This window comes from Eufriesea mexicana, unplaced genomic scaffold (assembly GCF_001483705.2).
Source record: "Eufriesea mexicana isolate 0111107269 unplaced genomic scaffold, ASM148370v2 scaffold2645, whole genome shotgun sequence".
Taxonomy (NCBI): Eukaryota; Metazoa; Arthropoda; class Insecta; order Hymenoptera; family Apidae; genus Eufriesea; species Eufriesea mexicana.
In genome coordinates, this window is record NW_016910703.1 from 1,322,479 (window position 1) to 1,338,403 (window position 15,925).

The 15,925-nt window shown below is 32.7% G+C and overlaps 2 protein-coding genes across 2 annotated transcripts in view; both read left to right on the plus strand.

The window, feature by feature from the left end:
- The first annotated feature begins 2,131 nt into the window (after nt 1-2,131).
- Nucleotides 2,132-6,209, plus strand: Cnb (centriole duplication and spindle assembly protein centrobin). The gene is made up of 8 exons (XM_017903951.1): nt 2,132-3,624; nt 3,695-3,803; nt 3,910-4,602; nt 4,916-5,142; nt 5,226-5,428; nt 5,507-5,769; nt 5,823-5,981; nt 6,061-6,209. Exons 1-8 carry the CDS (start codon nt 2,132-2,134, stop codon nt 6,145-6,147), a joined length of 3,234 nt encoding a protein of 1,077 aa, XP_017759440.1. The 3' UTR covers nt 6,148-6,209.
- Nucleotides 6,210-8,768: 2,559 nt separating this feature from the next.
- Karl (lipocalin/cytosolic fatty acid-binding protein Karl) overlaps nt 8,769-15,925 on the plus strand; it is an 11,753-nt gene continuing 4,596 nt past the window's right edge. The window contains exons 1-2 of the mRNA XM_017903946.1: nt 8,769-9,238; nt 14,182-14,410. Coding sequence (XP_017759435.1) covers nt 9,080-9,238; nt 14,182-14,410 — 388 coding nt within the window. The 5' untranslated portion in view covers nt 8,769-9,079. The remainder of the gene's footprint in view (nt 9,239-14,181; nt 14,411-15,925) is intronic.

Here is a 15,925-nt window from a genome sequence, read left to right on the forward strand (position 1 = left end):
AAAAAAAGTACACGAGAATATGTACACGTCATACATATAAAATGTGAAATCTACTGGATGATGATTTTGGTGCCGATTACACATTACTACGTCCCTGATGAAACTAGATCTGCAAACAATGGCTGCGTGGCGGCAAAATCCCTTTTATGAGTTCCTGATACATATTTTATCGTCCTGTCAACATTGGACATCATCCTAATATTGTTTCTGGGTGGCTTCTACTTTGGTAAAGCCTACAGAATACGCTATTATATAGTAAATTCGTGTGAGAGGAAGCACTTTTTGTAAAAATACAAGAATATGCGTAGAAAGTAAGCTCAGATACTAATTTTAAAAATTTAATGCCCGATTATAGTCTTTCAAAAGCACAAATAATTTTATTTGCGGACATAGATAAACTCGAAATTCTCTCACCTTACTGGTAAGACAAAAGTGAACCTCTCAACATTCTTACTTTCTGTGTAATACTTCATTTTAGCTAAAAATCGTGCCTGTTTAGAGAAACTCATATTTTTTGGAAACTAAGTATGATAGAGCAATTTCGATTATGAATTTATGTTCAGGAAAGTAAACTCTACATGAGTTTACTAATGGATATTAGTACCTAATGGATACTACAGGTTAGAGAAAAAGTTAAAATTTGTTGAACAATGTTTTCATCGATGTTCTCACAATATCGTTGCTTCACCAATGTCTCCCAAAGATGATTATTATCCTTGAGTCGCAGAATATCGATGACCTTATTCTTTGACATTTCAAAGATCTCTACATAATTTCTAATATTAGTGATTTTGCATACTTTGTATCATTGTATCGAATTAAGCACATTTATTTTATCATTGAGAGTATTGGTGTATATCTGGAAAAAGTTTTCAAATACTTAACATTTCTCTATTCTTCTTTATTATTATATTTGTTCAAAACAAATGTTGGGAGGAAAAGTTCTTTATCTGAATTTTGGTAAAAAATTTAAACAGCTGCTTGTGCATTATTGTGCAGACAATTATGAAATAAAAATAATGTATCCATAATGATAATCAAGTTTCAAATATTCTACTTAATACCTCTTTTTCAGTTATTTCGGTGAAATGTCACGATATTTTAATAATGCATATCATATTAAAATTTTCATGTAAAGTATGATGAACGTGTTCTAAGTAAAGAATTTGATAAAATTGAATTTATCATTTATATTATACTGTATTGATCAATACTGTAATACCGTGCAATCATTTTTGAATAAAACTTAAAATTTTAATTGAAATGAAATATATTTTAAAATAAAAATATGTTATGTATCCAAAAATGAAAATACGGAGTAGATAAAAGAAGTAATAACCACATCTTTTGATATTCCATTAATTTTATCAATAATAATTAAATAGTAAGTATAATATTGTGTTTACAATAAATATTATTCATACTATTATAGTGATTAATTTTATCTCACTAAAAAGATATATTTTACATATCTAATTTATATCAAATAAAGAAATTTTTATTACTTTAGTTTCCAAAAATGAAAAATGAAACATATAAATAAATATAAATGTAATCTAAATATTTAGTTGCAACTTCATTTATACATCATTTAATATTGATTTCTTCATATATTATATTACTTTATTGAAATCATTTTTGATGAAACAGAATTAATAAATAAATCGTTTATCAATATTGTTTGGACAAAAATATTTAATTAGTATAAAATGAATTGCTTTACAAGAACTCATTTATAGAATAAACCTTGTAACTTCATGGTGCTGCCATCTGTTAATCGCATCAGTATAATTCTACTTGAAATACATTGGGGATTCTTCTCTTCAAACGTTTATTTGGTTAGTTTACGGTTTTTTAAAAATGTGTGTTTCATAATGTAATTTATTAGTGAGAGGTGAAAAATGAGTGAGAACTATTTAAGTACACTCATAAATTGTTTATATTATTGAAGTTTATAATCTTCTTTTATTACTAAATGAATAAGGTAGTGAATTCAAATTTTTATTTACACTGCTTACTATTTTGGAGTGATGTATGAAATATTGTGTAAATATTCTGTACATATAAATTTATTGGGAGCATATAATAATTGGAATTGATTTGCTTTGGTGGAAGGAAATTTAAATGGATAATGAGTGATTCTGATGATACAGATGTTTTGCTCTTAATTCCACCTGACCTGTTCCTTATACCATCATCTTCAGAATCTGATGTTAGTTGTGATCAAGTTAAAACAAACTATAGTAATAAGAAGACTGGAGTAATATCAGAACTTGTGGAACATATGCAATCATTAGAAAGCAGAATTTGTGCTATTGAATCCAAGGATGTTAGTTTAGATGCTACTTTCTTAAATAATTCATTGGAATCACAAATTCAAAGTAATTCACTTATCAGGTTTAAACAGACATTACCTAAAACTAAATTGCCTGTAAGTGAAAATTGTAGTTTACAAAATACACCTATAAAACCTCGTCAATCCTTATCTGTTCCATCAACCCCTAATGGTCATTCATTATCACATCATATCAGTTCTCACTTAAATGACATAAACTTGGGGAATCATATTTCTGTGTCTACGGGTACTAACGCAACTAATGCTAATGATCATGATGAAAATAAGCATGATTCTCTAACATCCCAATCTTATGTGGTGGTATCTCCTAATGCTTGCAATGTGGGTTCTCCGCATGTTAATGTTAATTCTCCTGGAGGGAACCTTTATTCACATGCAGTTAATTGTAGAAATACAAATAATATGTATGTTAAGCCCTCTTTCAATCAATTACGTTCAATGCCATCTACCTCAACTTTACTTAGCACTACAGAAGCACCACAGTCGCATTCTAAAACTAATATACCAGAAATGGAGCTCTCCGAAGTTGATGAGCTACTTCAAGAGATGGAAGCTACCGAATTAGAATTATCAAAAAGGATTAACAGGGTGTCTATGCATCATTGCCTTAAGGAACAAAATGATGTATTATCTAATGAGAATAGCGATACTGTTAGAAGCAAGGATTATGGTAGTGGATACAATCATTCTGTTAATCGAAAATTGGAATTTACATCACAAGATTCAAGTGGTATTTTATCAATGAAATGTAATAAGAAGTCTGATATTTTTGCTGATATATCCTTGCCATATAATAATTCATTACATGCAAATGAGACTGATAAAATAATATCAGAATTTAAAACATGGGATCAAAATACACAAAATCAAATTTCAAAGACTGAAGAGATGGAAGGTCCAGTTACATTAACAAATTCAAGCAGTATTGATAAATCAGTTACGAAAGCAAATGATGTACAAAGAAAGAATTCAGTTACTCAACAAACCTCTCTGAGTGCAGATAATGTAAATAGTACGAGTACAGTTAATGTGCACAATACTCAAACTCATAATATATATAAAAAAGTAGATACTTCTTTACAAAATGAATTATTGCCGTGCAATAATACAAAATTAATAAAAAGTGCGGAATATAATGTATTATGTTCATCAGAACCTTACAAAAATTTACAACAAACTGGAAGCGTGCAATATATGAAACAAACGTACGATGTGCCACATGTTAAAAATATTATTCATGCTTCAACAAATACAGATTTTTTCCCAAGGTATTTTTCGTTATGTATATATAACAAATTAAATTTCAAAAGCAATAATATAATTTTATTTTTATCCCAGGAAATCTCAACGGCTTTTATCTTTATCAGACTTTTGGGAAAACAATGGTAATAAGACGCAAGAAGAAATACACAGAATTAAATTAGAGGAAGAAAAATTTCGTCGAGAGGTGAATAGACGTTTCTATAATTTATTTTTCTCCTTTCTCCTTTCTCAATAAGTTAATGTTTAGTTAACTAGTAATAGTTTAGTAATATAAGTTAAATTTCTTACAGCATTGTGAACACTTAATTCAAGAATTGCAAAAACGTTTACTAGAACAACAAGAGAAGGTTGCAGTGGCACTTAGAGTTGACAATGAAAAAAATGAGTTGATAGCACAATTTCATAATGCATGGTCTAAATTAAAGCAACGAGTGCATATATCGGAAAATGAATATAGTGCTTTACAGACGAATCTTAAGAATGTAACAGAGAAACATCAGTTAGAGGTTACAGAATTTCAATCACAAATTAAACGAATTGAAGGTGAATTATCAAAAGCTTTAGATCTTGCAGCTGGGTATAAAGAAAAAAATGACATTGCAATGAAGGAAAAAGTTGAATTATTAAAAAATCATGCTGACGAATTAGAAAATTCTAAATTACTCGTGCAAGAAGTAGAAAATAGATACGAAAAATTGAAAGTGGAATACAATAAGTTATTAGAAAAAAATCAACAGTCTGAAGAAACATTAAAGACTCTTCAACAAGAATTAGGAAAAGAACGATTAAAAGGCGGAGAAGTTAGAAATGAAATGGATGTTATTCATAAAGCATTAGATACTTGTGAAGCTGAATTGACTGTACTTAGACAAGAGAAAGAAAATTTACAGTTGAAGTTAAGAGAAGAAATCAACAGAAATTCAATTCTACAGCAGAAAAATATTTCGTTGCTTTCTACTCTTGACGATGCTAAAAAAGCAGAGGTAGGAAAATGAATATTTTCCAATATTTAGAAAAGCAGGGTGATTCTTTCGCCAGTGAACTCAAAAACGGTGCCGCTGCCTAAACACGATATTTCTAAAGTTTCAATTTCATTTCATACATATACATACATACAACCATTTTCGATGTAGTGTGCAAGGTTGATATCTTGCCAAGTCACAATAAAGACATATTGATAGATTTTATAAACTAAGACAAGATTACTGAGCAATGTTTAAGTGGCGGTAGTTTCCTTCGATACACTGGCGGGGAAATTATCCTGTATTACCTTCCATTTGCTTTTATTATTTATAGAAATTAGCCAAGGATGAAACAAGATTCCTTGTAGAACAAAAAGAAAAGATTAGGTCTGAATTACAAGAAATTTATCAGAAACAAGTCGATGAGGTGGTAAAAGTCAAATTACAAGAATTTCAAACTCAACTTGATGCTATTGAATCAGAATTTCTTGAGGAATTAAGAACTAGGCAACAAGTTATTGCTGAATGCGCAGCTCGAAAAATTAAAGATATTATAGATAAGTGTGTATTCCTTTTGAAGATATTTTTGTGGTTAATTAAGGATACTCGATAATTTGATTAATTAATAATTAAAATTTATTCAGGCATCAATTAGAAATAAATTTATTAGAAGAAAAACATAAAGAAGAGAAGAGACTGTGTGAACTTCAATTGGCAGAAGCTTTACAGAAATCGTCCTTTTTAGAAAGCCAACTTCATTCTCAACGGGCTACCAAATCTCAACTGGCAGAACAACTTCACTCAGTGATGCAGCAACAATGGCAACAAGCTTTACAAATTATATCAGGTATATTTATCATATTGTAATTTTTGTATTCATCTGGTTTTGTTTATTTTATTTCGTATAATTTGTATTTAATCACAGGCGGAAATATGGAAAATTTAACTCCTCTTCAAAAAATTCATGCCGAAAAATTGTTCGAATTGAAAGGCCCCAAAAAATCTGAATCGATGCCGAATTGTTATACAAAGGTTTCTCAAGAACCAATAAAATTAACATCGCACACGTCGGATACGAAAAATTTTCATAACCAAAACGACTGTATGAGTACTGTAACGTCACTCGATGAGACTCCGTTAACTAGTAAAAGAAAATCAGTAGATGATCTTCGAAAATATGTGAAAATGGTAAGTTCTAGATATAGCACGTATTCTTTTATATCAGATTTGATACATCTTAGATTGCCGAGATGCAACAAGCGAAAGAGGAGTTTTTAAAAATTAAAGAAAATAGTATGACTTCATCCTTAATATGTAGGGAAGTACCAAGGAAACATTATTTAAAAAAGGATTTAAGTATCGGTGATGAAGACAGTATCGTGTGGCAACCTGCATCAGAAGTAAGCAGTTTTACTTTATCGTTTTAAAGCATTTTAATTTAAATAAAATTTTATTGTTACAATTTTACATTCTTTATAGACTACTCAAGAAACTAACGAATTCATTCCAATTTCACAAAAGATATCGACGAAGGAAGAGCAAAAAATGAAGCCACCATGGAAATGATCTTGAAAAGATTATAGCATTTATGATATGGATCATATTAAGGTGTCCATATAGTACATTTAACTAGCCATATTTAAAATATGTAGAACGAATATTTTTTACTAAAATAAAATATATTTTAAATAAGATAATTATAAATAAATAACATTTTTAAATAATTCTACTGTCTCCTTTTTAAGTAATAAATTTCTGTTTCTTAGGATCTTTCTTTTCTAAATTTTATTATAGCGTTATTATTTCATTCTGACTACCATTTAGAGGAAAAGGATGTTCGATAGGGGAACGTGATAAGCTACATATCTATGTCGTTAGATCAGTGTTAATTTATATACGCCCACATATAATCGTTTTAGACAACAACATCGCTCTTGTACCTTTCATTATCATACTCGAATGATAAATTTTATTTGTTCCCGATATTATAGTGAAATATACAAATTCCTCTCAAAATATTTAACCCATCGATATCATTCAGATCATTTTAAAATCGTATCTGATGTTAACAGCGAAGTTGTCGTCATCGCTTTTGAATTCGCAAAAATTAGTCATAGTAGTGTATGCGTTTAGGATTATCCTAACTTGCACAAAAGCTTTCAATCATTCTTCGTTATGAATCATAGTTATCCTTAATAGAAAACGAACCATTTTTGGGACAGAAAAACAGATACGACGATTTCGATATGAACAAGTCTGTAAAATACGTTCAAAGGAATACTTGAAAACTTGAATCATATATTGTGAATCATGATAAATCATTTATTTCAAACACGTTTCCATCCGACGAGATGGTATGTCGAAGTTATTCAGAGAACTGTTACTGAATTGTTTATCGACAACGGTTCTTGAATAGTGATCAAGAAGGAGAAGAACATGCGGTATACAACGAGTCTAAAGGCGCATATTAATTAAATGTACGTCAATTTATATGGTAATTGCCACGCATTCATCACAATGAAAATTAAAAGTATTACTATTAATGATACGCTTGATGCATATAATGAACATTTTTAACGTTTCCTTTGGTACAATGATTTACACTCGCATATCGAATCGTCGTTAACATAATTATACAATAATTACATTCTCGGTCGTTAATTTTATATCGATCCTTCATATGCAATGTTAATTTTATTTATTTCAATCTCCATTAGTTTTCAAAAATAATTATAAAAAATATACTTCGTTGTAATAATATCGTCGGAAAAGAAATTATAATTATTGAACCTGTTAAAATTCATAACAGACGATATCTTATTAATATTTCATGATTAATATCACTATCGTTGCCGATGTCGTCAATGTCTTCGCGTTGTTATAAATACAAAACAGATTATTCAAAACTTAGATCTGTTTCGATAATTAGATACCGATGCATCGTGTGGTAGAATTATCTACTCAAAAGTATACTATATTTATACAAGAAATGGGATACGAAGGAAAATTAATTTTGGTTCTCTTAATTGAACGAACATTTTTTTAATCAGAAGGTATAGAATTAAAATAAATATAGATTTATAATATCCAAGAACGAAAGTAAAATGTCACGCTGAAATTACATTGGTCAGTTAAATTTAAAGAAACACGAAGTTCATTAAAATAGTCTATACGAATTTCCTGCCGATAGATTAATAAACCATCCTCATAGAAAACGATATCCCACTATAATATTTGCTCTATAATATTATTAACATATTGTATAAATTTTAGCAACCGAGTATATACATTAAATCTCATTTTATGTCACATGGTGGTCCAAACAATGTTTCATTTTTCTCTATTGTCCAACTATTTGTCACACTAGTGAAGCAAACTGTACAACAATTTGCCAAATTATGAATAAATATAGTCAATGTTCAAGTTGAATTTATATAAATCTGTATATCTACCAAAATGCTTAAACTATTCACGATAATTAGACCACTTGCAATTACTATAATATTTGCTCTATAATATTATCAATGTATTGTATAAACTTTAGCAATCGAGTATATGGTGGTCCAATCAAGGTCTCATTTTTCCTTATTACCCAACTATTTGTCACACTAGTGAAGCAAACCGTACAACAATTTGCCAAATTATGAATAAACATAGCCAATGTTCAAGTTTCATTTATACAAATCTGTATATCCACCAAAATGGTTAAACTGTTCGCGATAGCCAGACCACTTGCAATTTTCTTCGATTATCCAAGTACTCGACTTTACCAAAATAAACCTGTCGAATGAATAAATAAGTCGCGAATAATAACACGAACGTGAAGCAAATCGATACTCAATACTGCTGAATATCTCGTTACAACGATTACATGTAACCACGAAAATGGTGAACCCGTATACGATATCCAAACCGCGATTGGCAGCCTACTTTCCAGCAAGAAACCCATCATCCAGATGTCCCCTGCACGGCTCTGTATCCTGTACTATTAATTCGATCGAATGACCAAGTACACCGTATTTATCGATCACCGCTGGCGGATATAAAGCTCCAGCGCGAACATTGTCCGCGTTTACCTTGAACACGTAGTGGCAGCGGTGTAGGGGACTGTAAAAAGCCGTGAAGATACGAGTCGGATGTAGGAGAGTAAGCGGGACGAGGTGTTCTAACAGTCGATGCCCTTCTTTAGCCGTGACGACGATCACGCCTACGATCAGAAGTCCTGGGCTAAGCTGGCGCCAGTTACGAGGATCGTACGCGCGTCGCGCAGAACAAGTTGCCGATTGAAAACGAAAGAGTAGCAAGAATGCAAAGGGAGGAACGTGATAGTGACCACCCCCTCTTCGTTTTGTCCAGATAGTGGTGTAGTCATGAGCTCCGTCCGCTCTTCATTCTGACCGACTCGGTGGCCTTTAGTCGACCAGGCGAACCTACCGAGCGAAGAAGTAAGAAGCTCCGCGTGTGCCAAGCGTGTAGAAGCTTGAATGTGACCGAGAGAATGCAGCCCGGGACGAGACGTTCGAGATTCTATACGCCGATAATAGTGCTACTGTTGTCTCTCTGCCTGATCGTCTATAACGCCGCAGCGTGGAAAAGGCGGGAGGACAAGACCAAGTGTCCGAAAGTAAAGGGCATACGGAATTTTGACATATCCGAGGTACAGTGACGTTCAATTACATACCATTCGGTTCACGGAAGTTCCTAGTGATCTCTGTATTCCTCGTTCAGTGGAATTCCCAGTGCAGTGCGCTCGTGATCGGCTTGGTTCAGAGTCGTTCGCTGGAAATGTAGGGATAGGAGCTTGGATTCGTTCGATACTCTGTCGTGTCTGGTTTACCAGTCGAACGTATTTCACTCGGCTATGACACGTCTAGCGAAAGACTCGTTCCTGTGTTCCTACACGAGTGCAAGGGACCAGAGAGACTCGAGAAATTTGAGTTCAGCGATGACCGTTCCGAGGATCCGATCGTGACACGAGGATCAAGCGAATTTTTAACGCGAAGTTATTGTCTTCTTGCATAACCGGAGCCTTCGCTGTCACGAAACGTGGCGGACACGTTAATACCGATAATCGGCTGTTGAATTTTCCCTAATTGCTCGAACAGAATCGTTGGACATCGAGTTACGCATCTCTCGTCGATATTCCGTTTCCACGAATAGCCGATCACGACGGATTTCCGATCAATATGCACGTTGAATATATAATAATAATTGCAGTCAGAGCAATTGCGAACGCGTTTGCCGAATATCCCCGCTCTCGTATGAATATTACGCGATAACAGGAATTACAATTTCCTCTTGCCATTGATGCGCGATTTCAGTCATAACGTCGTGAAAGATGTGTCACGTTTATAACTCGGCCAACCGGAACGGATGTGTCTAATCGAATTATACTAATCGAACGAAAATTTTAATGCGATTTTCGCGTTACCATTTCGGCGCCATTAATTGGTCAAGTTTCGGAAGTGACGCAGCACCGTACGAGAGATTTCGTTGGGCACAGCTGCGTTTATGGAGTAGACAAGGACTCGCGTAAAATATCGCGAGTCTTCTTTCAAAGGAAGACTTCGGGCAACTTATTTTTGGAACTTTATGCGTGTTTAAGGGAAGGCTATTTCGGACATACCTTCCGCGCGTATTAAACTACTTGCCTGCATTGAACACCTTCCTGCAGTTCCATCCAACTTACGATTTTGCTTCCAGAGACTTTATTCTAGCCATTCCTTATTCCTACATTTTCGATCAATGATTCCATTCCATTCGATCATGTCATCCATCTCGACTGCTATTTCGAGACATCTGTATGAGTAATTCCATTAGTCTTAAGTTCCGCTTTTGGTCGTTTATTCAGAAGCTAGGATCGTGTTTGGTCTCTGTAATATTGCTTTCTGGATTTAGTTCTAGGATTTTCTACTTATTTCTGATGCATCGAGATTTTCTCGTGGAAACTTGCATGTTTGTTGACCGTTCACTCTATAGGACATAGTTGATTTTGCATTCTGAAAGTTAACCTTGGGATTCTGTTCCCAGATAGGCAACAAACTAAGTTTGGTCTCATTGATAACCCGAAATCCAGTGATGACATGCTTATTCTTAGTACGATTTTTCAAACTGTAGATACACGATATCTCATTAACGTTATTCGTTTGTGATTCTCTAACGAAGTTAATTACATGCATATTGTTATCTCGCGTAATTCGTGTTAAATAAACTTTACAATGGGCATTCAGTGGAAACGAAGCAGATAAATACAGATATTAGTTATGTTATTTTAATTTCAAATTTTTAATTTAACCCTTTGCACTGGATGATTTTTTGGCCAAAGAAGAGAAGGAGTTCGAAGATTTTCTGTAATGCTGACGATATTTTTTTCAGCAGTAAATAAGAGATAGTATAATAATTGACACGTATACCTCGCACACCGTTACGTTATCTTAAATTTGACATATTAATTAACATCGATCTTCGAAATTTTATCAAACGACTGAAGGCCGCCTCTCGAGTGCGAAGGGTTAATAATTTCAGTTAACGAAAAATACTGTGTAAAATATACGTGGAATGCAAATGCATAGTTATTCATTTAGACTTTTGGTTTATTGGTTTTTATAAATTTTTATAAATACGTGGTTCATAAAGCCATATAGATTTCGAAAATAGAATGAAATGAATTATAATGATAAATTCGAAACGATTATAAAATTATTATTTTTTGATTTGAAATTTTATAGTTAGAATAATATTAAATTTATTTTAATTCACGTAGAGATTATTAATCGCGTTGATAATTTATTTATTAAATTAAATTCGGATATTCGCTTTCTGTGAATTCTTAGAAGCAATGAACAATGACAAAGTATTTATAAACTTATAACTCTTAGGCCACGAAAGTACTGTTCTTAGGCGGAACTGATAACGGGAACAGCTACCATAATCTCTTCACTTCGAGCCATGCGACATTTCCCTCCGTGACCATTTGACCAAAATAAGCATCGTGTTTCGATTTTACAGTTAGAAAGCTTGTTTGTTTACAAAATTTCTCATTCTAAAGAAAGCACGAGTGAACGATCTGTTAAAAATATAAATTTATTTAGTACAATTCTCTTCTTTTGAGTTTAATTACTTTTTAAACCTTTATGCGATAAATTCACAATAAGCTTAGATCAGATATTTATTGCTATTCTCGATTTATATTGCTCTCCAGTATTAGCGAAAATTGCTTCGAAAAGCTATTGCTTTTTCTATTCGGATGCATCCCAGTTTTAAGTTACAACTTTCAATTTGTGTATTTCAAAAAATAGTAATAGATATCCATATAAATTTAAGATTAATCTCGACTAATAACGATGAATTTTTACTCAAACTTCGGATCGATATTCCAATATTCTTAATAAAAATCAACAAAGAGCAATTTAATAGGCCGAATAAAAGTGAAGAAAGAATTTAATGTACTCGATTGAAATTAAAAATAAACTTTCAGTTACGTTTCTAACTAATATTAAACACGAAACAATCCAGCAGTGCATCGTCTGCGAATTCCTCGATATCAGAGTTTCAAAAGCAGTTGTTATACATTATTTCACTTTACTAATTTCGCGTTTCCGCTGCATTAGCCGGAACAGGAAAATAGTGAAAAGAGAAGGAATAGTAAAAAAGGAAAGGTAGCACTTTTTGAAATTTCGGTGGTAGAGAGGGAAAGCACGAGCCACGAGTATGAATTTTCGTTTTTATCCCTGGGGGTGTTAATATCGACGTGCAGCTGAAATAATGATAATCAAGACAGGGATGGATCGTCCTGCTGGAAATGAATGCAGGGGAAAGAGAGAGAGGGAGAGAGTTTTGCATTGCATGCCGAACTAAATGACAGTCCGCGGCAACGATTGCGCGACCTGCCCCACGTAAACACCGATGAACCTCTCTGCAGCGTTTACACGGTACTGGTATACCGAATTTTCCACTCTCGCATAAATCACTCGTAGAATAGACCATCTATCGCGATCGCCCAAAATATGTACGTTATTTCTGACGGCATGAAAAGCTGCCCCAACGAATAAAGCATTCGGTATGAGACAGTAAATGTTTCATGGACCGGAAATTGTTTTTAAGGTTAGGAGAGGCCGCAGTGCTTGCAGGGAAAATAAAATCGAGTCTGTAAATTCATTCGACAGTATTCAAATTTTCATTTGCAATTGCGTATTATAGAAAAATAGTTGTGTGATAATATACAGAGCGTATTATCTTCAAAAATAAATTGGAAAGGAGGAAAATGTGAAATGAAATTATAGAAGTAATTACGAAATACTTTTGTTATGTAAATTAGGTTATAGAACTGTTTAAAAAATAATTTTATATTAAAATAATCGTTTAGTTATATCAAATATAATATCATATGTATGATAATGTACAGAGCGTATTATTCTATCTTCAAAAATAAATTGGAAGAAAAAAGAAGCTAAATGGAATTATAGAAGTAATTACAAAATATTTTTGTTATATAAATTAGGTTATAAAACTGTTTAAAAAATAATTTTATATTAAAATAATCGTTTGGTTATATTAAATAGTCTTCTGTTTTTAAAAATTCTTTTTATCTACAGACACTTTGTTATTAATTTAATTCTGTTAATTTTCTTTCTGTCTTTTACTACACGTTTCTCTATGATGTTTCTAATAATATAATTATGGCAATTCTAGAATTAAAAATTTGTCTCTCATATTAAAAAAAAGAAATTATGAAATAATAATATGAAAAATGGAAAATTGTATATAATAATTTAGAGATTAATTTTATTTAATTTAACAGAGTTGAAATAATTTCGTAATTTTAATTATAAACGTCGTGCTATCGCTATTCATAAAAATCTTAAAACGTGGTAAGACAAAAGAAATTTGATCAATTTTAACACGTGATGGCGTAAAAGATATTTAAAGCTCAATTTTACTTTTTGAACGAAATAGGCAACCACCTTGTGTCCAAGTCCAGTAAAACAGCAGGTATCGAGTATAAAACTACATTATCCTATTCGAACTTACTCCTGAAAAATTTCAATTCTTAGATATTCCATAATGAACTTTCTCTAATTCTCCCCCGAATAAAAAGCATATTTATTTAGGAAAGAGATAATAGAAACCCATTGTCCGAAATACAATCTCTCTGCTATCAAACAGAGTTCATAAGATCCTATTTACTCTCGTGTGCTTATTTATTGAAAGCATTTAACGACGTTTATTTAAGAATTTCTTTTCCCAACGAAACTTTAACGTTAATGAAAATTTATTAGGTCATTAGAGGATTGGAGGAAAAAAGAGGCAAATAATCGAGCAATCTTCAACGCTAAAACACATTTTCTCGCTATCAAATTAAACCATTCAGGCTCTATTTACTCTCATGCGCGCGTTTATTAAACGTTGCATGCATTTACGAACGTTTTGCTTTAGAACTCGGTTCCTGCCCTGTGGCGCGGCAAGTCCATTAGAGAGGCAGCGTTTCGATTAACATTGCACCGTGAACAACAAAAAGACTATTAGGCGCGAACAGTTCCGCGGATTAACCGTGAAGACACGTCCCGTGCTGTGGTAATAAAGAAGTTGCGTTTCTTGCAGTTCCTTGGATCTTGGTACATAGTGCAGTACTATGCGAGCTCAGAAGAGGCCCTCGCTTATAGATGCATGCGAGCCGAATTGTCGATTTCGCCGGAAAGCACCGAGGTTACCATGAATTTCACTTACAGCTTTACCGACGATCCTATCAACGAGCAACTTGTTGGCAACATCACCTGGAAAATCCCGTCCTCGGAGCTACCAGCTCACTGGGTGCACGCTGAGTACCCCTGTAAGTATCGGCACCTAGCTTCGATCTTCAATGAACCTAACCGCAAACTGAATTTAATAATTTGGGAAATTAATTCAGCGAATCGGGTTTAACCGTTCGATCGATCGGCTTGGTGAATTGATTTTAGTCATTCGATGTATTAATCTAGTACACCGAATTCGTAATGATCGGATTTTTCTTCAACGAAAATGTATATACTCGTGTTTGCGCAAATTCATTTCCCCAATTAACTTGGACTGCTGTTAGTTAATTTATTTACTCAGTTTGACAGATTTTAATTGAATTTTGAGTTAATTAAAAACAGATTTAATCAACATTTTCCACCAATACCAACGAAGCTCGATAATTATCACGTTTAGCGCAGCAAAATGAGGAAATACTCGATTTATTTGAAATGAAATAATTAAATACAGCGAAATAGTAGATTTATCTGGAAATGTTGTTACATATTGTATTTCAGCTAACTGTATCAGGGGCCTGATGTACTGACATAGAAAGCGATACCGATAACCCTAAAAAGCAGCGTTTTAATTATCTTCCCGAGATAAAAGACTCACTTTCCAAAGAAAAAGTGCTAGAGGCATTATCTTTCACAGAAAAATATATATCTCGGCCACATAAATTTCTTTTCTAGGAGATAAGAAGTCGGCTTTGTCTATTCGTAATATATCAATATTCAGATGGACCTCTTTTTTGAGAAAGCAACGACTAACATAATTACCATAAAAATTTATTTGAACACGGTTGTCGATGCAATAGACAGAATTTCTCCTTTTCCCATTTCTCCTATTTTTAAATATCGTAGAAACGATGATCCGTCGAAAATGTTTATTTTATACAACGGAAGAGCTCACTATGAGAATGACGAAATGTCGGAATCTTCTTCCAGAAAGATAGGATTGTCAGCAGGAAGCTACAGATAACGCTATAAATTATTTTACTGCTATCCACTGGTATAACCGTTTACGTGATTTTTTCTTCTTCCATATGCTATAGTTGTACGGTTTATAGATCGATTCGACACATTTCACGTTTAGTTATATCCTACAAGATTTTCCTGTTTAAAATATTCTACATACCTAAGCGATTAAACAACTATAATTAATATCTCCATTTCGTACACTTTTATACAGATGTAACAATCATTTCCGGAATAATCGATGATACAATTACATAAAGAAAACAATAAGGGAAAACGAAATTCAAAAATTTTAAATGATAAAAGATAAAACAATAGAAAAAAAATTCAAATTGAACAATTTAATCAATTTGAACGACATCGAAGGTTCTTAAAATTCTCAAAATTTTCAATGATACAGTTACAGTCATAGAGAAAATAAAAGAAGAGAAAAGAAATGTGAAATATATATTTCACGTGTTTGAGAGAGCACGTAATTGAAATAATTTCAATTTGAACAATTTGATCAATTTCAACATCGAAGGTTCTCCAATTTTTTAATTTAATGTCCGCAATTACTGCGACATCGAAAGCTCTCGAAGTCTTCTATTTCGTGA